This window comes from Grammomys surdaster, unplaced genomic scaffold (genome assembly GCF_004785775.1).
Source record: "Grammomys surdaster isolate TR1022 unplaced genomic scaffold, NIH_TR_1.0 125742, whole genome shotgun sequence".
NCBI classification, from domain to species: domain Eukaryota; kingdom Metazoa; phylum Chordata; class Mammalia; order Rodentia; family Muridae; genus Grammomys; species Grammomys surdaster.
This window is the reverse complement of record NW_021620574.1, coordinates 920,636-944,247: the sequence shown is the minus strand read 5'-3', so window position 1 is coordinate 944,247 and position 23,612 is coordinate 920,636. Positions and strand designations below refer to the sequence as shown.

The window sequence follows — 23,612 nt, the reverse complement described above, 5'->3', positions numbered from 1 at the left end:
AAGAAAGAAAGAATCTTCCTTGTCTCAGAGCATCCTGATGGGTATTGTGGAGTGGCCACCAGAGAAGACTTTTCAGACATGGATTGAAGGCAATAGGAAGTCTTTATTAGCCAGCTGGCGACCACATTGGGTGTTTGGGATCCCAGAGTAGCACTGAGTCTTTCTTAGGATGAGCTTTTAAGCACAAAAAGAATATGTCCTGGGTTGGCATAACTTAGTTAATGACAGTTAGCCAGAAGCAGAACTACAGAGGTCAAAAAGCAAGGTACTGTGGACTTTGATGGATTCGGCCTTTGTTTTTGTTTTGGCAGGTGGTGCTGTCTGCGGGCTGATTATTGCCTGAATGATACTTTCATCATGGAGTCAGTTGTGCTAAGGTCTAGAGCCCTTTTACAATGAGGAAGGCATAGTGGCCTGGTGGCTTCACGGGGTGGAAGTATGTGGCTAAGACTCCTTACTTCCTTATAGCATAAGGGAGTAAGGACTCAGAGGCAGAGGGAGAGACAGGAGAAGGAGAACTAGAAGTGGGGTCTAGTTACCACACCCACGACCCACTTTCCAGGAAACCACTTCCTTTATATAGGCTCCACTTCCTAAAAGTTCTATAGCTTCCTAAAACAGCACTACCAGCTTAGGACCAAGTGTTTAAACGTGTGAACCTTTGGGGAACATTTTTCAGTAAAACCATAGCACTTTCCTCTAAGTGTAAATAATAGTTATAATATGGCCTATCAATTGATCTTTCAATAGTCTTAGTGCTTTTTGTGATACTATGGCAAAATACTCAAGGACAGAGTATTTTGCTTTAAAGTATATAATATATACTTTATAGTATAAAGTTTTTAAAGTATATATTTATAAGGAAAAGATGTTTACTTAGTGTAGTTATTCACATCTGGTGATGGTTTTCTATAGAAGCATTGTTCATAATAGTCAGGAAGTAGAAAAAATCCAAAGGTTAGTCAACCTATTTTTTTTTTAAAGATTTATTTATTTTATTGTATGTGAGTACACTGTCGCTGTCTTCAGACACACCAGCAGAGGGCATCAGATCCCATTACAGATGGTTGTGAGCCACCATGTGGTTGCTGGGATTTGAACTCAGGACCTCTGGAAGATCAGACGATGTTCTTAACCGCTGAGCCATCTCTCCAGCCCTGGTTGGTCAACCTTTAATTCTAGCAAAACAAAACAAAACAAAAACATGCAAATACATAGATCAGTGATTTTCGGTATACTGTTATACTGGCTAGTTTTAAATCAGTCTGACACAAGCTATAGTCATTTTGGAAGAGGGGACCCCTTTTCTCAAAATGCTTCTGCTATATTGATCTATGGGCAAGCCTGTGATGCATTTTCTTTTTTTTTTTTTCTTTTTTTTTTTTTTTTTTGGTTTTTCCAGACAGGGTTTTTCTGTGGAGCCCTGGCTGTCCTGGAACTCACACTCTGTAGACCATGCTGGCCTCGAACTCAGAAATCCGCCTGCCTCTGCCTCCCAAGTGCTGGGATTAAAGGCGTGCGCTACCACCGCCCGACGATGCATTTTTTTGATTGATGATTGATTTAAAAGGGCCCAGCTCAGCCGGGCGGTGGTGGCACATGCCTTTAAGACTTTAATCCCAGTACTTGGAAGGCAGAGGCAGGAGGATTTCTGAATTCGAGGCCAGCCTGGTCTACAGAGTGAGTTCCAGGACAGCCAGGGCTATACAAAGAAACCCTGTCTCGAAAAACAAAAAACAAAAAACAAAACAAAAAAAGGGCCCAGCTCACGACCCTGCCTGCTTGCTCCCTGCAGATCAGAACATAAAGCTCTCAACTACTCCTCCGTTGCCTGCCTGCTTCCCACCGTGACCTTCTAGAACTGTAACCAAGCCCCTCTGTTAAAGGCTTTCTTTTACAAGAGTTGACTTGGTCACAGTGTCTCTTTACAGCCATAGAACAGTGACTTGTTACAGGGTATCTATCTGCTTATACTGCGAACCCTGAGATTTTATACTGGAAAAAAACCTGTCTCTAGTGTGGCGTGGCTCAGCCTTAGCACACACCTTTAGTCCAAGATCTTTCTGTTTATCATAAACCAGATTGCATAACCCATAAACCAGACTGAAAAACATCAACCATAGGTCAAGAGGCAGAGAAAGCAACCAGTTGACAGGTGATGAACATAGGAAAAACCCATAGGGAGTGAGAGGAATCAGGAGGATGGTTAGACCAACAGGAAGTAGAAAGAAGGGACATTCAGCTGGAAGGGAACGGGGATTTTCCTTCTGGGACTTGAGGAGGAGGGTCAGCTGGGTGCTTTCTCTGCTTCTCTGAGCTAGCAGGTTTTCACCACAGCATCTGGCTCTTGTGTTTTCTTTTGATAAAAATCTAATGTTTGGGATTTTGTTTGAAAAACAACAGTGACTAAAACTAAGCTAACCCGAAACTTGCAAGGTTTGAAATTACTGTTACATTTGGCCAACATCCATTTTCGTGGCTAAGTCATGTTTCATCGTATGGCTCTACCAAAGTTTGTCTGTCTACTCATTTGTTCTGTTTGTGTGTTTTTTTTTTTAAGACAGTTTTTTTCCTGTAGCTCTGGCTGTCCTGGAACTCATTTTGTACACCAGGCTGGCCTTGAACTCAGAGATCCACCTGCCTCTGCCTTATATGTACTGGGACTAAAGACCTATGCCATCATGCCTGGCCTGAAATGTGTATTTTTGAAAAGTGTATTGATTTGTTCCATCTCAGTGTTTGAAATTAGTACTTTGGAGCAGGTCTCAAGAGCAACCTGGAGTGGAGTTGGTGTGTGTCGGAAATCCCAGCAGTCAGAAAGTGAGGGTAAATAGGTTGAGTTCAAAGCTAATGAGTTGCTTGAATTTGTGGCTAGCCCGAGCTATGTAGATTTAGAAAAATCAGTTTTGTTAAGGTTTTTTTTTTGTCTAATTTTAAATATTTGTGTTCATTTTGATTAGTTTTTCCCAATAGGGAACATCCTGCTGTGTAATTAGTGTGAGCCAAGAACCGGCGATGGTCCTCATGCCTCTTAACTTTGCAATACTAGCGTTACAGAAGTAATCTTATAATTTAAGCTTTATGTGCATTGGTGTTCTGCCTGCATGTGTGTGTAGTTTGCCCTTTCCTATTTTGTGGGTCCTTCTTTCTTCCATCCTTCTCCTCCTTCACGATCCCCTCACACTAGTAAGAGGAAAACAGATGGAGACGAAAGGGAGAAGATTCCTGAATAAAATCAGGGGTTGGAAAGGAGGCCACGTTATCGTTAGACTACTTCCTATTGACTGGGGGCGGTCATGTTTCTGGGGTCCAAGTTTGACCTTCACTGTCAAGATACCTAATTTCTTCTTCTCATTTCTTCTTTGGTGACAACTACTTACTTAACAAACCCCAACCAACAACCCATCCCACCTTTCAGGGCCCCAGCATTTTTTAAAAGCTTTATTATTTTATTATTTTATGTATTCACCATTGCTCTCTTCAGACGCACCAGAAGTGGGCATCAGACCCCATTGCAGATGGTTGTGAGCTACCATGTGGTTGCTGGGAATTGAACTCAGGACCTCTGGAAGAGCAGTCAGTGCTCTTAACCGCTGAGCCATCTCTCCAGCCCAAGGGCCCTAGCAGTTTTATATCTTCTGAAAAGTTCTCAGAATTCCAAATGTCACGAAATTGTAAAAACTATCTGCAGCTGGCAAAATCATGCCTCCTGTCAGAGCATGAGGCAAATCATAGTCAGCTGCTGTCGACAAACTGAAGCAGCCCCATATACCACACCTGGGACTAAAATAAAAACACATTCTTATATTTCTGTGTTTTTTAAAGAAACTGAAATTCCAAGATTATCACAACATGTCTGTCTGTGTGAGGGATGTTGGATCCCCTGGAATTGGAGTTACACAGTTGTGAGCTATTAAGCAGGTGCTGGGAACTAAACCCAGGACCTCTGGAAGAGCAACCGGTGCTTTTCAACTACTGAACCATCTCTTCAGCCCCTTTTTCCTTTTGGTTTCATTTCATTTTCCTTTAAACTCTTGCTTTTTTTTTTTTCCTGGACAGGGTTTCATCATACAGACCAAGTGGACTTCATATTCAGAGATCTGCCTCCCTCTCTCTTTTGAATGCTGGGTTTAAAAGCCTATGCCATCATACCTCGCAGATTTTTAATTGTTAATTCTAATTTACATAACTAATTTACATCTGGCAGGGAATATACTGATGAACAAGGATGTCCTTAGTTCACGCTGTCCAGAAACTTCAGATCCTCCTGCCTCCATCTCCAGAATGCTAGCTTGCTTGCTTCCCCCACATGTCCTTCTCCTCCTCCTCCTCCTCCCCCTCCCCCCCCCCCCCTCCTCCTCCTCCTCCTTCCTCCTCCTTCCTCCTCCTTATTCCTCCCTCCTTCTCTATCTCTCTCTTTCTCCGGTCCACCCTCCACCCCCACCCGCTACCCCTGTTTCTCCGTGGTCCTGGAACTCTGTAGACCAGGCTGGTCTCAGACCAGAGATCTATCTGCCTCTCCCTCCTGAGTGCGTAGGTAAAATGGCCCAGACCATGGTCAGTCTAAGGGCTTCACTGGAAGCAGAGCTGAGAGGCTCCACCTTTATTCTACACATTCCTCACGCTGCCTCTCTCTGGAGTCCTCCAGGGCCCTGTTTCAGCATGTAGCCCTCAACCACCCAGGCCCCAGCTGGAACCCGTTCTATACTTGTGATTTCAGACAGTACTAATGAGTTGTGAAATCGATGTTTTAAAGCGTAGGCCGCAAAAATGAAAATAAAATAAGGCTCCTGTTGGTTTTTTTTTTCTTTCTTTCTTTTTAAATTAGCTTCACAGCGCCTTACTAGTTCTTGCACTGGTTGTGCAAGGGAACACGCCCTAGAGGGGGGAGGCAGGGAACCACCTGCTCTTTGACCGCCCTTGGCCAGGTCTCTAAAGAGGTGGTTAGGATTGCAAGACCAGGTCTTTGCTGCCCTGTTACACCTGACTTACAGAGCCTTTGGTAAGTATAAAGAATCACCCACTTCCATGTAGGTGGTGTGGTCTTTGTAGCCAGTTTGCTTGGGGCTCCAGGGCTACCGGGTGGCCTCAAATCCTCCAGGCTAGGATCCCTGGGTCCCTATAGAATGGCTGAACCTTCAAAGGTGCTCTGAAGCTTAAGATCCATTATAGTCAACGTTAAAAGGTCTCGAGGAAGCTGGGCGTCGGTGGCGTCTGTGTTTAATCCCAGCACTTGGGAGGCTGGTCTACAGACAGTTCCAGGCCAGCCAGGACAGAGAAACCCCGTCTCGCAAAACAAAACAAAAGATTCCAGGGAGGGTTGCCTCGCTTTCCTTCTTTACCATTCCACGAGCAGCCTAAAACCAGAAATCTTGGGACATTTTAGTGCCGTGGGTGGTCTCATAAGACCGCGGTCTAAGCCTGACACGCCCCACTTCACTTTTCCTATTCCATGGGTCACCAGACCGACGTCCATCCTTCCTATGGGGGAAGAAGGCGGAGGCCTATTGCTAAGGTGCCGGTTGGTGGCCACAGTCTTGATTGACAAGAGTATTAGCCGATGACTCTGACGAAAGCGGCTGCTGTTTATGAACGTGCAGCCAACAGACAGACGGCAGTGCAGCCGGGGACCAATGAAAACTTTCAGGGGCGGGTCTGAGGGCGGGGCTTCCCAGGGGCGGATGTGGGTAGACTTCCAGCGCCAACCCCCGGAGACGCAGAGCACATCCGGTTTTAGCAGAGCGGGGAAGCTCCGGAGAGGTGGGCTAAGAAGGTACGTGCGAAACTAGGATCGGATAAACCCGGAGTGAGGGATAGGGAGGGAGCGAGAGCAGGGGTGGGTAGTAGCTTCCGTTTTCGGGCAGAGCAGCTCCTTAGGGAACCCGGCCTGCTCTGCGTCGAGCTCGAAGGAAAGCTGGGCGGGGAGGGACGCGGAGGAACTAGTGCCGCGCATGCGCAGCAGCGCCGGCGGGGGCGAGTCTGCGGGGTCTCCCGGGCAGTTGGGCCTGTCTCTGTGGTGAAGGCCTCTTAGCGACACTCGCTTGGGTCCCTTTCCCTTCAGCCGAGTTCAGAGCTTGAATTCGAGACAGGTCCCTTACTCCTGACTTTGAGGTAAACGAAAGAGAAAGCTGTGTCGTTGTGGTCACTCCGCCCCACCCAGCGATCGCTGCTGCTCCGCTGCTCCTTCTTGGGTTCCTCTGCCCCGTCTGGGTGAGCCGTCGGGGTTGAGGACTTGAGGCAGGCCTGGTTAGGCAGACTGCCCTGTCACGGCGGGCCAGGTGATGTCACACTTCACTATGACACGCGAGATTCCTTAGTTACTTAGAAGCCAACGGTAGAGGCAGAGGTGAGAAGCCCTGGGCTTGGCTGGGCTCCCCAGCCCCACGGAGCAGCCCCACTCTGATCTGATTGGTTACCTCTGGACAGGTGAGGTGGCCTTGATTGCTTGGTCCTGAACCCTGGGTGAGTCCCAAAGTCTGCCCCGGAAGGGCGGCGATGTTTTCCTTGGACTGACTTCCTAAAGCCTCTGATAAGTAGGCTTTGGCCTGCCTGTCTTCGTTTCTTTCTTTTCTTTTTAAAACAACAACAAAAAAAACCAAGTTCTTTGGTGCCAGGGCAGGTTGCTTTGCCTGTCCAATCAGGCTTCTGTTGGCCAAACAACAAAACCACTTTGAACTTGAGACTCTCCAGTTACACAAACTACCTGTGAATGTGTAACACTTTAGACTAGCTGACTGCTTGAAACGCGAACAAGAATTTTAAGGCCGAAGGTCAACGGCAGACTTTGTAGTTATTTATTAATATTGGTATGTAGTTTATCTTGCGGCTGTATGGGTAGGGTGGCTCAGGAGGTCTGGGTCAAAAAAGCATAATCACGTTTTCATGGCTTCTGTGAACACACTTTAAGTCTGCAATTGCTAAATTTATTTTCTTTGGTGTTTCTTTATTGTCTAAATTGTTTTGGGGCTTTAACTGAACAAGCGGACATTTAGATTTCCCTCCATTTTCTTCTAGTAGGGAATGGCTGGAGTCCTTGAGAGACTCGGCCTGTCACTGGGATCCACAGTTTCCCTCTTCCGTTATTCATCATGGGGAAATCAGGTTCTGTACCCGGGCCCTGCTCTCCCTGTCTATCTGAAGTCCTGCTTTCCTAACGACTAGGAAAAGGCGTCATTAATATTCGGATATTTAGCATTTCCAGTTTTTCCTTGTTACAGATAAAGTTCATGGTCTTGGTAGAAATGCTAAAAAAATACATTGTGGGGGGAACCGACATCTGTTCTGGGGAGTTAAGGAACTGCCTTGTTGAAAGCGTGTTTTTCTGTGTGGGTGAAGTGGCACTGCACCAGAGAGGTCAGGAGACCTGAAGCTGGTTCTGACTCCCCTGCTTCCACTTTCTGATGTTGGTCAGATCAGTACTAATGTCGGGTTAGCACCCTGCATGCTGTGAAGTCATCCATGTGTTTCTTCTTCTTTTTTTTTTTTCTTTTTTTAAAGACAGGGTTTCTCTGTATATTTTTGTTTTTTTTTTGAGACAGTGTTTCTCTGTATAGCCATGGCTGTCCTGGAACTCAGTCTGTAGACCAGGCTGGCCTCGAACTCAGAAATCCACCTGCCTCTACCTCCCAAGTGCTGGGATTAAAGGCCTGCGCCACCACTGTCCGGCAGTCCATGTGTTTCTTATTGAGAGTCAGTAGAACTGGTATTAATCATGTGTTATGTTATAGTTGAAGAGGGAAGTGAGATTAAGTAAAACTATTTTCTCACGGTTATGTGGTAGAAAAGGCAGGATTTGAAATTCCAGATCTGTTTCTATTACCACTATCACACAGCCGTTAAGAAAAAGAAAAACCTTTATTGTGTGCCTCTTGGACTTAATGTGAAGCTAATGTTGTTATATCTTGGTGTATGCATTTAACATCTAAACTAGCAAGTCAAACACTTTACACATTTAATTAAACACTAGGCCATGAATTATTGCCTGCCCCCTTTCTGCTTTGTCAATTCAGCTGTCTTGAGCACTGTCCCTGCACATCCAGAAGGGGTCACATTGATCCTTGTTATCACTGGAGATAATGCACTGACTTGAAGAGTTTCATTTTATTTCATAAACTACCCAAGGGCATTGGTCTCCCTCGAGGAACCAGCCACTCAGGATGTTCTCCCTTCTACGTGTTGGTCCTTTGATTTGGCTGTAGGCTCTGGTACAGATGCCTTCTAGTTCATCCTCTTTTGTTTCCAGAGACTTTCTAACCAGATTTCATAGTAGTACACACTTCCTGAATACAGTATTCAAGACTAGAGAGAAAGGATTGCATCTGAGTAGGATCTACTGGGCTAGCTGAGGAAGGGTGACTTGAAGTTTTGGGGCTTGGGGCTTGGCTCAATGATTAAGAGCACTGCTGTTCTTCCAGTTCTCTTCCCATATGGCAGCTCATAACTGTTCCGCGGGATCTGGCTCCCTGGTTCAGATGCAGGGCAAACACCAATACACTTAACAGTAAATAAGTCTTGAGGTTGCAGGTCGCTCTTGTTCCTGATTTATGCGTGTTCTTTTTAGTGCGGCGAATAAACAGTGGGAGGGACTGTTGGTTTCTAATGGAAGATTGTGTATTTAAACATTGAAACCTTTTTATGCTTTACTTCTGCCAAAGAGTTGCAGTTTCAGAGAAGGAAATTCAGTAGTTGGTTCAAAATAATAAATTTGAGCCAGGCGAAGTGGTGCCTACCTCTTTGATCCCAGAACTCTGGAGGCAGAGGCAGTCCGATCTTCATGAGTTCAAGGCCAGCCTGCTCTATGAGTTATAGGATGGCCAGGGCTATATAGAGAGACCCTGTCTCAAAAAAATTGCAAATAGGCATTTCTTCAGTAATGATGGTCTTGGTTCTGAGGCAACCCTCTCCAGAGATGAATACAGTGATAGCTTAACCCCGGAATTTTTTTTTTTGTTTGTTTGTTTTTGTTTTTTGAGACAGGGTTTCTCTGTGTAGCCCTGGCTGTCCTGGAACTCACTCTGTAGATCAGGTTGGCCTCGAACTCAGAAATCCGCCTGCCTCTGCCTCCCAAGTGCTGGGGCTAAAGGCGTGCGCCACCACTGCCCGGCATAACCTGGGAATTTTTTATTCAGGTAAGAGCTCTAGGACTTCAGGTCTCCTTGGGACAGCAGCTTTCAACCTGGGGTTGAACGGCCCTTTCATCAGGGTCGAAAAGCAGATATTCTACATATCAGACATTTATGATTCAAAACATTAACAAAATTATAGTTATGAACTAGCAACAAAAATAATTTTGTGACTGGCAGTCACCACAGCCTGAGGAAGTATGTTAGAGGGTCAGAGCATTAGGAGAGTTGAGAACCACTGTCTTACGATGTAGGCCCAGCCTTAGTTGAAACAGGATACTTTGGATTGCCTTGAAATTGAGTGACTACTTCCTAGGGTAGCAAGAAAAACATCAAGCTAATATTGCACTTTAACAAACTCCACCATGGCCGCTTATCACTTAGTAGTTATTGGGCTGTCTCAGAGCACTTAGCACCCTCTGGGGCAAGAGGGGCAGTGTGAGTGTGATAGAGGGAAAGTATGCCATTTAAACAAAGGGCGTTCTAACCAGAAGTGAGCTTTATCACGTTCCTCCAGCGTGTTTTCTCACACTTCCTCCTTATCTGATTGACATCTCGTCCTCCTGTCTGCTAAGCCTTCATGATTAGTTACAGTTTGTGTTCAGTGTGGGCAGGGCCTTTTGCATGCTTTTAAGCACTCTCTCACAGAGCTTCTCTCCAGTGCTGCAGGTTTTGTGTGTGCATGTACACACTTGGAAGGCATGACCATTATTAGATAATAATCTTTTGTTTTAAGACAAGGGTAAGAAGGGCACCTGGAACGGAAACAAGGGATTTAACAAGACTGGATAGGCTTTATCCCCGAGCAAAAGGAGGTCACAGAAATACCTGGCTCTTCCATGGTGCAGCTATGCAGTAAACTTGGAAGTTTTTGGGGTGTGTGTGTGTTTGAGTGTGTTTGAGTGTGTTTGAGCACTGGTGGTTGAATGTAGGGCGGGCCTTGATGAAATTGGGCAAGTGCTCTGTCACTAAGCCATGCCCTCAGGCTGGGGGTGGTTTTGTTTTTAGTAAGTCTCAACTGTGAAACACCGGATGTTGTTGAATGTCCTGTCCTCTTCAGCCTTCCAGAATGGCAGGATTAATGTTTCTCCCGCTTTTGCTTTTTGTTGTATAATCTGGGATGGCTTTGGCAGGAGGCTGGCCCTGTTAGCCACAGTTCTGGTGACACTTCAGGGAAGCTTTAGCAGTATGTATGACAGAGTTTGATGGATTCTGTTCGTTCTGTTCCTGCTGCCTTAAAGATAGTGGCATAGAGCTGAGCGGTGGTGCGCACTCCTTTGATCCAGCACTGGGAGGCAGAGGCAGGGGGATGTCTTGAGATCCAGGACACTCAGGGTCACACAGAGAAGCTCTGTGTCTCTTTGTCTTGAAAAGACAAACAAAACAAAAAACAAAACAAAAAGATAAGGCATAAAATGAAGCATATAGTCAAAGGGTTTGGGTTGTAATTAAGACACTTGAGCCTGCCTGCCTTCTTTCTTCCTTTCTTCTTTCTTTCTTTCTTTCTTTCTTTCTTTCTTTCTTTCTTTCTTTCTTTCTTTCTTTTTTAATACATGCAGTATAAGCAAATTCCCCATGACCCCAGGAGGCACTGCCATTTAATTTTGTGTAAATAATCTCATGCTATTTCAAGACTTTAGTTTTTCTAGAACTCAGGTTCTGTTTATGGACTTCTGTATGAGTTAGAGTTTATGATGAGATAAGTCAGTGATTTTCTTTTTTAAGACGAAGCTTCACTATTTAGCCCAGGTTGCCCCCAAAGTTACATTTATCCTGGCTTTGTTTCCAAAGTGCTGATATTCCAGAGCTGTGCCACCATACCTGAGTTGTTGGATTTTTTTTTTAATAGTCTTAGTTGTGTGTCAGAAATATTATAGTGAATTTTGGGGCAGTTTTGACCACATACACTGGGATAGTAATTATTTTTGTAGTATCTGGGATTGAACCTAGGGCTTCACTTGTGCTAGGCAGGTGAGATGTATTCTAGTCCAGTATTTTTTTTAAGTGCGTAGGTCAGAGCCTGGGATGGCAGCATGCACCTTGAAGGCAAAAGCAGTTGAATTTCTTCTGTAAGTACCAGGCCAGCCAGGGCTGCATAGTGAGAATCTGTCTCAAGAATAGAAACAGAACCTTGAGGGAGCATTTTATCTCTGTTTATACTTTTATTCTTGATAATTTGGAACAACATTTCCTTCTGAGGCCTGCTTTCCCTCATTTTACCATTTCCAAAATGAAATATATGTACACTAGGTGTATACATTACTACTTTAAAAAAGCTTAGAAGTTTTATTACTGTGTCTGTACGTGCTGCGAGTGACCATGGCTGTATGCATGACCCAGCATGTATGTGGAGGCTTGAGGAGGACTTTTCAGAGTCAGCACTCTTCATTCACTGTGGGACCTGGGGGTGAAACCTAATCCTCGGGCTACAGAGCCAGTGTTTTTACCCGTGAGCCATCTCTCAGACCTTGATTGCTCTCCTACCCCTCTGTAACAGTATTAAACTTGCTGTAAACATATTTCACTTAAATTTTGACATAGGTTGGGTGTTGTGGTATATGCCTTTAATCCCAGCACTCAGTAGGCCCAGGCAGGCAGGTGGATCTCTGAGTTTGAGGTTAGCCTGGTCCACAAAGCAAGTTCTAGGACAGCTGGGGACACAGAGAGAAACCCTGTTGTTTAAGAAATAGGTAGTGAAACCAAACCGTGGAAATTTTACCCTGGTGTGACAGATGGAATCCTAGCACTTGGGATACTTGGGATGAAAGGGCTGGCTGCGTTGTGAGACTGCGTTTCCCATCGATGCCTGAGGAGGGAGGACGGTGTGTGTGGCTTAAGTAAAGCTGAGTACTTGGTGTCCTCATCCTTACCCACAGGCTTCTTCGTGCCCCCTCCCCCCGTTTTCTTAGAGTGTGTGAGTGTTTTGTATGCAAATATGTCTGTGCAGTGCATGTGTACCTGGTACCCTCAGGGTTTAGCAGAGGGCATAGCATCCCCTGGAACTGGGCTTACAGCTGTAGACCGACATGTGTGTGCTCTCGTGGTCCTGGGAAAGAGTAGCCAGTGCTTTTAACTGCTGAGCCCCCTCTCCAGCTCCCCCATCATTTTTTTTTTTTTTTAAATCAACTGAAAGCCCCAGAAAGAGGCAGGCAGTACCTTCTGGAACATGTCAAAGAGCAAACTGGGAAAGAAGAGTTCTTTGTGCTCTCTGTCAGTTTCCCCTCAGAGGGGTCTGATTACATGAGTATTGCCCCTTTCTGACTAACAATCCCCTGGGTATTTTAGGGCCCCTCCCCTGTTGATGCTTGAAATTGGAAGCAAGATGTATGTTAGCTCTCGGACTGTGAGAGCTGAGAAACTTGACTGTAGGTTGCAGGTTCTCCCTGGGGATGTCATTAGGAGGGTTAATGGAAGCCTTACAGACACTTTCCAGTCGCTGGATTGTCCCGTCCTGTAAGTGTGCTCTCTGGGGAGTGAACTCATCGTGGTTGTGGAAGACTGCTTGGCCTTGCAACAGCCTGCAATAGTTGCACCATCTGGATCAAGAGGGCGCAGGGGCTGGTGACTCAGAGAGTAGAGCAGCAGCCGTAGTGGGTTTGCAGCTTCTCCAGATCTGTTCTTAGAGCCTAAATACTAAGACTCAAGGTAAGCAGGGCTGTGATGCGAAAGCCAGCCAGGAACCTTTGTGATCGTTTCCTTGGAGGGGAGAGAGCCTGGGGTGGTGACTTACAGAACTGTAAGAATGCGTCTTTCTACTGCTCTGCGATTCCTCAGAGGTTGTTTGTAACTTAGATTGCAGGTTAATGGTTCTTCCCCTTCCCCTGCCCCCTTTTTGGCAGATTAGGAATAGAGTGGACATTGTGTGTTTAGTAACAATGTTTAGGATCTATTTAGGAGAGAAAGCTCTGAACTAGATCTGATTGTGTGGACTGTTCTGGGTTGCATGAGAGAGAGGAGCAGCAGTTAATATGGCTTTATGGTATTGGCATGATGTAACCTGGATGTGGTTTGGTTGGGTTTTAGCTTTTGCTTTTAAATTTCTGGGGTGGTGGGGGAGGCAGTTTCACTGCCTACATGTTTGACTCCCCAAGGTTCACGGTGGGAAGGGGATGGCAGATGCCCTGCTTTGAATCTAAAGTGCCACCATCTAACACTGGGACTGTTAGGAAAACTGGAATAAGGTCTGTGCTCTACATAGCAAGATCCAGTCTAATCAGAGCCTCTAGTAAGGTCTTGTCTTAGGGATAACACTGCGTCGTCATGTTCTGGTTTTGATGAGCTTTCAGGATATATACACTTAAATATTAGAGCATTGTGTAGACTGCTTAGGAAAAATATTCTTTATGTTAAATATTGCTCTGTATGGACGAGGGGAAGAGTAGTTATTAACATTTAGAAACTCTAAGGGGAGAATATCAAGTGGGTTGAAGAGGTGGCTCAGTGGTTAAGTGTTTCTCATGAAAATGTTAAGGACCTGAATTTAAGTCCTCAGAACCATGTAAAAGCCAGGCATGGTTGGGGAGAGACAATAAAGTCTCACAGGAGACTAGCCTGACGTATAATAGTGAGAACAAAGTGACGGTGTCAACGTGGAGGTGAGGACCAAGGTCACCACCCTCTGACCTCAGCATGCATGCTGTGGCAAGCATGTGTCCACAGTCACACACACAATTGAGAGAGCACACACACAAATATACACAAAGATTTACACAGAATATAAGTGAGTGTGTATATGATTACAATCTTCTATGAGATTCCAAGGAAGCCAGCCATGGTGGGGCATGCCTTTAATCCCAGCACTTGGGAGGCTGAGGCAGGCAGAGCTGAGTTCAAGGCTAGCCTTGTCTGCATAGCAAGATCCAGTCTAGTCAGAGCCTCTAGTAAGAGCTTGTCTTAGACAAACAGAAAGGTTTGGAGGGAGCAGGAGGGGTAACTCGGCAGATAAGAGCACTTGCAGGTCTTAGAGAGGCTCTGTCTGGTTACCAGCACCCATAATAGGTGACTCATAATCTCCCATAACTGCAGTTCCCTGTAATCACATCCTTTCTTCTGGCCTCCTTGGGCACTAGGTGCATATGGTCATATGCGGTATACATGTATGTAAACACACGTGTACACACACACATACCCCTAAAATAAAACAATAACATTAGGCCAGCTAAGACTATATAGTGAGACCATGTCTGAAATAAATAAGTAAATGCCTTTTTGGCGTTTTTTTTTTTTTTTAATCTTTGAGGTTCCTTTTCTGAGAGCGTTCTTTAGTTTCATGAAGCAATGGCATAATTGATCCAAGGCCATATAAGCGCTTGGCTTGCTGAGCCTTGAGTTCAGTCCTCAGCCCCCATGCTGCCTGGGGAAGGTGAGCACTCACTCCCAGAAGTGACCTCTGATCCCCACATGCCACTCCCACTCGTGTGGACCCCACACTCAAAGAATAAAAACCAGAAACAGCAAGAATGCCCTGATGGTAGCAGGCTTCTTTAACTAGATTGCTCACTGAAATTTTTTCTTATAAATTGTCTTTCTCAAGGATGAATTTGTTCTTTAGAAATTGTAATTACTTTGTAAAATAAGAGAATCAAATGATAGTAAAATACTTTCAAGGAGAAGATGTTTCATGTCTTCATGAAGAGTGATGGGGAACTTATAATTTTTCAAAACTTGTGTACTGTCTTTTTGTTTTCTTTTAAATAAGAAAGACGCCTGTGCTCTTGCATGTCCTCATGTCTATAAACAAGCTCTTCTTTCTTCTCAGCGGAGGCTGTGCTGAACAGACTTGGAGCCATGAATATATTTGATCGGAAGATCAACTTTGATGCCCTCTTAAAATTTTCCCACATGTAAGTGATTTAATCTTGCTGTGGCCCTCATATTTCTGGTCATACCTAGTTTCTTTTATATGTGGCAGTAACAAATTGGCCAGATTCCAGAGAAGCCTAGCATAAGTCGTCAGGTTCTAGGGATGCTGTGTAGTCTCTGGCAAGTCCTTGGTTCTGGTTTGGTTACTCAGTGCTCATGTATTTTGGGTTTGGGCTCTTCTTGAGGATTTAAAAATTCTGTTAACTCATTTTCTAAACATTCTTTTTTTATTATAATTTGTTCTTCCCAAAGTATCTCAAACTGTTGATAATAGAGCCTTCACTTCCTCCTCTGGCAAAGGAGAGCTAGAAATAACTGCAGCTTAGATGAGCACATGCATCAAGACATGATGTATTGTAAACACTCTTTCCTAGAACTCCCTCGACACAGCAGCACCTAAAGAAGGTCTACGCCAGTTTTGCACTATGTATGTTTGTGGCGGCAGCAGGGGCCTATGTCCATGTGGTCACACACTTCATCCAGGTAAGTTTCATTCATTTGTTCATTCATTCATTCGTTCGTTCAGTTTTTTCTCTGGGTGTAACAGCACTCTGATAGGGTAGCCTATTCCTATGCCCCTCTTTAATATCTTGATCAATAGTTCGGTTTCAGAATTAGCCAGCCAGTATTCACATTATTAAACTCTTTGAGTTTATTGGTAGCTGTTTTCCTCTAGACACTCACTGAACCCAGCAGTCTCTTCCACTGGACACTTAGCCCCCTGAAGATATATGGCTGTCGTTGCTGACATGCGAGACCCCGTCCTCAGCTTAAACTAGGTGCTGGCACTCCATGGCTTTTGCCATCCCACCGTTTCTTTTGTTTCCTTGGTGACTGTGGGATACTTGGAACCAGTTGTACAGTTAGTTGTCAGAAGAGGCAAGACTGGGACTTGTACAGATTTGACCCATTTAGTTATCTTCCTGCCTGGTGAAACCTTCAGTGACTCGCTGTCTTACAGAGGAGAGTTTAGGTTTGACCGGCAGAGGTAGAAGACACATTTTTTATTTTTAAAGAATAATCAAGAAGTTTGAAGCTTCCTCGCAGCCAGGCTTTAGAGTGCCTGCTTTTGGCATAGGTGCAGAGGTGTGTGCTCTATGTTGGCATTTGTCACTGTCATAGACTGTCCTTTTGTTCTGGCATCTCCTGCCAAGGACTACATGAAAACTCGCTCTAGGCACTCAGAAGGGCAAGGCTTTGATCCTGGAGTTCAAAGCAAGTTCTAGGTCGGTTTTTTTGTTTTCTAGTTGTGTGTTGTTTGAAGTAATGTAAAATTCAGTCCGTTCTCAAACAAACTGACTTTGTATTTGAGGATTCAAGTGTGCTTGGATCACTGCTCAGCCCTCTTTGCAAACATGTAAAGTAGCATGCCAGAGGCCATGAGGACGTGCCCATGTGCACACATGGCCCTATGTGGGCCACAGTGCGAGTTTCTTCCTGTAACTGCTGAGCCCTGGGAATCACACAGGTGATTCTTGTGTTTCCCTTTTTCCTTTAAGTGGACAAAGGGGTCCTTTCCACCCAACATTCCTGTTTTGGCTTGAGTAGTTCTGTAATTGATGGACCACACAGAGCCTTTGCCATCAACCGTGGTCCTAGCCCTCACCTTCAAGGCTTCTGGTCTCCCTGCCCCCTCGCTCTGAGAACGTACTACCTTTTCCTCTGCTTCTAGGTGAAGAAGCAGATGTTAGAAATGTCAGATGAGCATTTAAACGTATAAATGTGAGTCTTTAACTACTTGTTTCTGGCTGGCTCCGACAGGCTGGCCTGCTCTCCGCCCTGGGCTCCTTGGCCTTGATGATCTGGCTGATGGCCACACCTCACAGCCGTGAGACTGAGCAGAAAAGGCTGGGGCTTCTTGCTGGCTTCGCCTTCCTTACAGGTATGTGGGCAGGTTGTCTTAGTCTTTGTACAGATGTTTCAGAACAGCTCTGTAGTTTCCCTACATTCCACGACATTGCTGTGATCTCTCCCTTCAGGCTCCTTGCTTTGTGCTCACCAGTCAGTAGACTTGTACTGGAGGTTGGCTGGTTGGTTGGTCGTTTTGCTTTGTTCTATTTCCTTGTTTGATGCAGGTTCATCTTGCATATACAGTTAAGCACCTTCTAGCTAGTACTTTATAGCTAGCAAACTATGACTTATTTTTATATATTAAAAAAAAAGATGTGACCCAAACAAATGAGGTCCATGACTTTAAATGGCAGGCACAAACTAAGAGAGAATCTAGGCAAAAGTTTATTTCTTGCTGGGTGTGGTGGCACACCCAGGCAGATCTATGAGTTAGAGGCCAGCCTGGTCTACAGAGCAAGTTTGAGGACAGCCAGGACTACACAGAGAAACCCTGTCTTGGGGGGGGAAAAAAGCTCATCTATTTTAGAATTCTCATGAAAGGAAACAAGTGTTGAGCAATGTAGTAAAGTACTTTAAAGGCAGTGTGCTGACTCATACCAGGTTCTCAGTGATGGTCTAGTCTAAACAGTGGTAAGAGTTCTCAGTGACGGTCTAGTCTATACAGTGGTAAGGGTTCTCAGTGATGGTCTAGTCTATACAGTGGTAAGGGTTCTCAGTGACAGTCTGGTCTATACAGTGGTAAGGGTTCTCAGTGACGGTCTGGTCTATACAGTGGTAAGGGTTCTCAGTGACGGTCTAGTCTATACAGTGGTAAGGGTTCTCAGTGACGGTCTAGTCTATACAGTGGTAAGGGTTCTCAGTGACGGTCTGGTCTATACAGTGGTAAGAGTTCTCAGTGACGGTCTAGTCTATACAGTGGTAAGAGTTCTCAGTGACGGTCTGGTCTATACAGTGGTAAGAGTTCTCAGTGACAGTCTGGTCTATACAGTGGTAAGAGTTCTCAGTGACAGTCTGGTCTATACAGTGGTAAGAGTTCTCAGTGACAGTCTGGTCTATACAGTGGTAAGGGTTCTCAGTGACGGTCTAGTCTATACAGTGGTAAGAGTTCTCAGTGACAGTCTGGTCTATACAGTGGTAAGAGTTCTCAGTGACGGTCTAGTCTATACAGTGGTAAGAGTTCTCAGTGACGGTCTGGTCTATACAGTGGTAAGGGTTCTCAGTGACGGTCTAGTCTATACAGTGGTAAGAGTTCTCAGTGACGGTCTAGTCTATACAGTGGTAAGGAGATTTTAGGAAGGAAGAAACTTAGGAATTACAACTTGGGGCTCAGGGAACTCTGGTCTTTAAGGTATTAGGGGTAGATTATCAGAAGAGGAAATAGCCAGCACAGAAGTGTTGGGCCGGGACAAGTTGCTCTCCTGTTGCCACGTGATACCCCACACAGCTGGTCTGGTTGCCCTTTACTTCCAATGAGGTTGATTCTGCAGGACTGTGAGGTTTCTGGCCGCCAGTCCATGCCTGTTTTTATCCTGTTCTGTTTCTGGCCTGGCCCACATTACAGTCTCAGAGATATATTTGATGTTTCTGCCTTTTTGTTGTTTCTAACTTCATGGTTTTGAGCTCAGAGGACTGATATATCAGTTAATTTAGTTATATATTCTCTTGAAAGGAGGAAAGGGTGGAGTAAAAAGTAGTGTTGGCTTGTGTGCTTGTTTTTGTGACCAGCCTTTGGATGAGGACCCTCTTGAGAACTGACAGGATTTGTGTTCCTCGGTTTGCTTCTAGGAGTTGGCCTGGGACCTGCTCTGGAGCTGTGCATCGCTGTCAACCCCAGGTAACTGTATTGTCCGTGTCCTTACACCTTTGTGACCCGCCACACGACTGTAGACCGTGGCTCCCAGCTCACAGCCTTGTCCTTCACAGCATCCTCCCCACGGCTTTCATGGGCACGGCCATGATCTTCACCTGCTTCAGCCTGAGTGCCCTCTACGCCAGGCGCCGGAGCTACCTGTTTCTGGGAGGTAAGGACTGGACACAGGCTCTGGGCTTGCTCTAGCCATTCGATCACTAGGCCGTGTGTTCTACCTCAGGTCTCTGGGGAGAGGTTAGAAATGGCCTCGATGTGATTGCTTGTGCCCCGCCTTGGGTTTTCTCACGACAGTTTTGCCGTGTCCTGTAGGTGTCTTGATGTCAGCTATGAGCCTCATGTTCTTGTCCTCCCTGGGGAACCTTTTCTTTGGATCCATTTGGCTGTTCCAGGTGAGATTTTATAGAGACCTTTCCAACAGCTATTTGCCTCTTGCATTTTTCTTACCTAACTCTAAATCAAAAGAGGTGAACCTTCTAGAACATCACTTTCTTTGGGCAGTGCCCTTCAAACCTTAAGAGGCTTCATAGGGACACAGCCTCTGCCTCAGTGGGAAGACATGGTTAGCAGCTCAGGAGAACAGGGTTTACTAAGTTCAGATTAGTGACCCCAAGGCAAGAGAGCAGTATTGTGTTTGGGGAAGTAACATGGACTTCTGGGTTAGTGTGTGATGTATTTGCAAGTTGGTTGTTTTCCCACTGCACCAAGTACCACGTGTGACTTGATGTCTTGCTTTTGTTAGGCAAACCTGTACCTGGGGCTGCTGGTCATGTGTGGCTTTGTCCTCTTTGATACTCAGCTCATTATTGAAAAGGCTGAAAACGGAGATAAGGATTACATCTGGTAAGTGTGAGACCTGCTCTGCCTGACAAGCACAGGCTGAGACACACTGTTCCATCCCATAACCGCACATGTGAGCTCACTGTGCAGCTAAGAATGACCTTGAATGGCCAGGCGGTGGTAGCGCACGCCTTTAATCCCAGCACTTGGGAGGCAGAGGCAGGTGGATTTCTGAGTTCGAGGCCAGCCTGATCTACAGAGTGAGTTCCTGGACAGCCAGGGCTCCACAGAGAAACCCTGTCTCGAAAAACCAAAACCAAAAAAAAAAAAGAATGACCTTGAACTTCTGACCCTCGACTTCCTGAGTGCTGGGATTAAAGGCATGCACCAGCAGTCTATGCAGTGCTGGAGATTAGAGACAGGGCCTGATCAGTGCTAGGCAAGCATTCTCCGATGGACAAGATGGACAAACGGGGCTTGACCTCAAGCAGGCCAGGCGGACTGCTGCTAAGCTCCACCCCTAGCAGGGCACAGTGTTAACAGCCTCCACCTCCAGGCAGCCAGGAGTTTCTGCTCTCCCTCGGTACTGAGAGAGCCTGTCTCACTTGTCAAGTAGTGCTCCTTCGTTCCTCTCATCACTAGGTGTTGGTAATGGGTGGTTCCAGGCTCAGACTTGGTCTCTGTCAGAGCATGGTCTAACCCTGATGCCTTGGGGATTTATTGAGTTGGAATGTTTGTGTCCACTGTGTGTTGGGGTGGACTGTTGGACCCCAGGTTGGACAGCTCCCTGGGGTTTCCTGCTGAAGGAGAGCGGGAAGTGCGGAGAGCGAGCTGGTTCTTCTCTTTCAGGCACTGCATCGACCTCTTCCTGGATTTCATTACACTCTTCAGGAAGCTCATGCTGATCCTGGCCTTCAATGAGAAGGTGAGTCAGCCTGCAGCCTGCACGGAAGAGAGGGGCCCTGCTCCGCCTCTGTGTGAGTGGGAGATCCTGAGCAGTGGACTGTACACTGTGTAAGACCAAAGTGTGTGAGAGGCAGGCCCCTCACGCAGGACGGGCACCAAAGGTCTGTGCTGACAGAGTAAGAAGACCTTAAGTCTTACCTGACCCTTCCCTCGGTGAGTTGCAGATGGCAAACAGCTTTGGTGTCTGTGACGGCAGGGTTGTACCCTGTGAAGAATTGAAGGTTGCAAAGATAGGACTCAGGAAAGGCTATTATAGAAGGCGTCCAGTGACAGCCGTTATCTTGTGAATGTCAGAAGTGGATCCGTTTATCCATTTGTTAATTTCTTTCAATTTTTTAAAAGTATTTTTGTTTGTTTTGTTTTGTTTTTGGAGACACAGTTTCTCTGTGTAGCCCTGGCTGTCCTGGAACTCACCCTGTAGACCAGGCTGGTCTCAAACTCTGAGATCTGCCCACCTCTGCCTCCCAAGTGCTGGGATTAAAGGCATGCACCATTGCTGTGTGTTTTTAAAAGCTTTTTTTTCTTTTTTAATGAGCATTTATGAGTGCCTGCATGTATACATGTGTACTGCATGCACTGGATTCCCTGGAACTGGAGCTACAATTATGAGCCGCAGTGTGGGTGCCGGCAGTCAAACCCAGGTCTGCCCGAGCAGCCAGAGCTTGTAACTGCTGCTTATCTCTCCAGCCCTATCTTATTTCTTAATCTTATTTTTGTTGATCTTAATTCTTTCCCCCCAAAAATACTTTAATAGTCAGTGTGGTCCAACAGTAGAGAGACCTGTGGGCCTTCGTTTATAAACCTGACTTAGGAATGCCAGACAGTGAGTGCAGTGCTGTAGCGGTGTCAGCAGGCAGACAGTGAGTGCAGTGCTGTAGAGGTGACTACGGGGCTCGCTGAGTCTCTGTGGGCCGAGGCACAGCTGGGCTGGACACAGTGAAGCTGCGGTTGGCTCCTCCCAGCTGCCGGCCTTGGTGCTGTCTTGGGCTCATGCCTAGGGTCAAAAGGACTCGTTCATGCTGAGCCCCTCCTCTCTCCGCTGCCCACGTCCCCCACACCCTTGCCAACGCTCACTCATTGGGTTTGTGCATCAGAGCGGGAAGACTGACTAGCTGATTTTCTTCATCTGTAGGACAAGAAGAAAGAAAAGAAGTGAACTGGCCGCTAGCCTTCCCAGCTCGCCTCCTCTCCCTCCGCCCCATGTCTTTGCACACATCACAGGTGTCGTGTTCTATGATAATGAAAAGCATCAGGAAAGCTTTTGTACTTTGTGGTTTTCTCTATTTTGAATTTTTTGATCAAAAAACTGATTAGTGAATATAGTTTGGAGTTTGGCTTCGTGTCCTGGGGTTCTTCTCCCTTTTCTGTCCTCCCATCACGGCCACTCCCTCTGCCCGGGCAGCCAGTGCCCCAGAAGAAGTAAGAGCAGAAGTTTGCGCCCTGCCATGCCTCTGCAGACGGACCCCACGCTGCTGCTGGATCCACTTCGGCTCTGTGGTTCGGTTCTCACAGTTCCAGTGACACTAGGCAGTGTGTTTGCCCTGGGAAGGAGCTTACCTGTCCTGAGCTGCCAGGCCTGCCACAGAGTGGATTCTGGTGGGTGCTTCCTTCCTCTGCTGCCTAATTAGTCTGACAAATGGCTTCTGCCTTGCCACGATGATGGGATGGAGATTTGTAAGAGGTCTTTTCACTCCTGAGCAACCCACAGGGAACTTACCTGCTTTCCATCGGTGGGTGGGAAGACTTGAGTACAGGGAGGAACATGAAGATCTGAGTATGTGTGGCAAGTAAAGAGAACAATCCCAAGTTTCCCTATTGTAGTTTTCTTTGTTGGTTCTTAGAATTATCAACCTTTGTTATTGATTGGTCTTCACTAGGTGGCTGTGGCTAAAAATCTTGGGGAAAGGATAGGAAAGGAGACTGGTTGAGCCTCAGGGCTAATTGTACTGAGTCCTGCCAGACACGCTTAGCTAAGGGCTGCAGCTCCGGGTGACCGTGCGGGGTCGGTGAGGTGGGGCTGATGACTCTCAGAAGCTCTTCAGTGCATTTCTGTCTGCCTGCCTGGACACAATTCGGGAGTGTCAGGCCAGAGCTGAGGCAGCAGGTAACAATCACTAACAGATGCACTTTAGTTATTTGAGTTTGTTCACCTGTTTCCAGAAATTTTTGGTCTTTTGGGCAGAAGCCTGTTGACCAGACTGTGGGCCATCATAGTCTGCACAGAAAAGTGGCACCCGGAGTGGTTGTGGCCCTGGCTACCAAGCCATTGGCAGTAGGATGGTGGTCTGGGCTTTCTTTGCTCACAGCCAGTGCAGTTGACACAGTGGCCACTGGCTCACTGTCCAATGAGACCGCTCTGGACTGGTGCACTCAGAGTGGTGTGTGCATTGAAGTGCCGCCCTGCTTGCCTGATGCCTTCCCTGGCTTGAGCTTACTACCTAAGGGATAGCAGCGGCTCCCAGAACACTGACGCTGCGAGGCCTCAGGACCTGACTGAGTTCCACCTCTTGAAGCCAGACTCCACCTCTTGTGCTTTTTTGCTTGGGAAAAAGGAGTTTTTCTTTAGAAACAGTGCCAAGAATGATAAAGATATAAAACTACTTTTAAATAAAATGTCTTAACAGGTTTTTAACACAGGCATCTTTGCCATCTCCACTCTGTTCCCTGTTCTTTGTTTCCAGCTCAGGCTGCGTTCTCTAACTCATACTGTGAAGACAACGGTGTTTTTGATTAAAAAAATATATCTACATAGTCTTAATTTGTAAAAAATAAAGAAAATTCCTTAACCTTTCCTGGTGTCTTAGTGTGTTAAATCAGGGGCAGACTAGATTGGGGTTGTCAACACTTGTCATTGCTCGTGGGAGCTGACTGGATCCAGTGTGTTCTCTACAGACACAGAAGCAAGGAGCACACACACTTAGGCCTCCGCTCTGGAATCCCAGCATGCCACTAATGTTGACATTCTCTCTGTCTAGCACAGGGCTCCTCCAGAGCGCTCTCCTCAGCCTGGCCTGTGCTGGGGTTGTCTGTGGTAGTGACTGCCACAGGTAGGCTGTGTATCAGCTTCGGGTCTGGGGGTGCGGGCCACTCACCCTGCAAGTACTTGTGTTCACTTCTGGTGGCCAGGCTCCTCCCCAGGAACACCAGTGAGTGAAAATCGTATA

At 46.2% G+C, this 23,612-nt stretch overlaps 1 protein-coding gene across 2 annotated transcripts; it reads left to right on the top strand.

Annotated features, from left to right (window-relative positions):
- The first annotated feature begins 4,931 nt into the window (after window positions 1-4,931).
- Tmbim6 (transmembrane BAX inhibitor motif containing 6) lies at window positions 4,932-23,239 on the top strand. Of its 2 annotated transcripts, none has more exons than XM_028788290.1 (10): window positions 4,932-5,002; window positions 14,881-14,965; window positions 15,359-15,467; window positions 16,746-16,866; window positions 18,621-18,669; window positions 18,759-18,856; window positions 19,015-19,094; window positions 19,445-19,545; window positions 20,332-20,407; window positions 21,581-23,239. In XM_028788290.1, the coding sequence occupies exons 2-10, from the start codon at window positions 14,910-14,912 to the stop codon at window positions 21,602-21,604; spliced, it is 714 nt and encodes a 237-aa protein (XP_028644123.1). In that variant the 5' UTR covers window positions 4,932-5,002; window positions 14,881-14,909; the 3' UTR covers window positions 21,605-23,239. The 2 variants fall into 2 exon arrangements, with proteins under 2 accessions (XP_028644123.1, XP_028644122.1); XM_028788289.1 differs by lacking the exon at window positions 4,932-5,002 and adding an exon at window positions 5,681-5,773.
- Window positions 23,240-23,612: the final 373 nt, after the last annotated feature.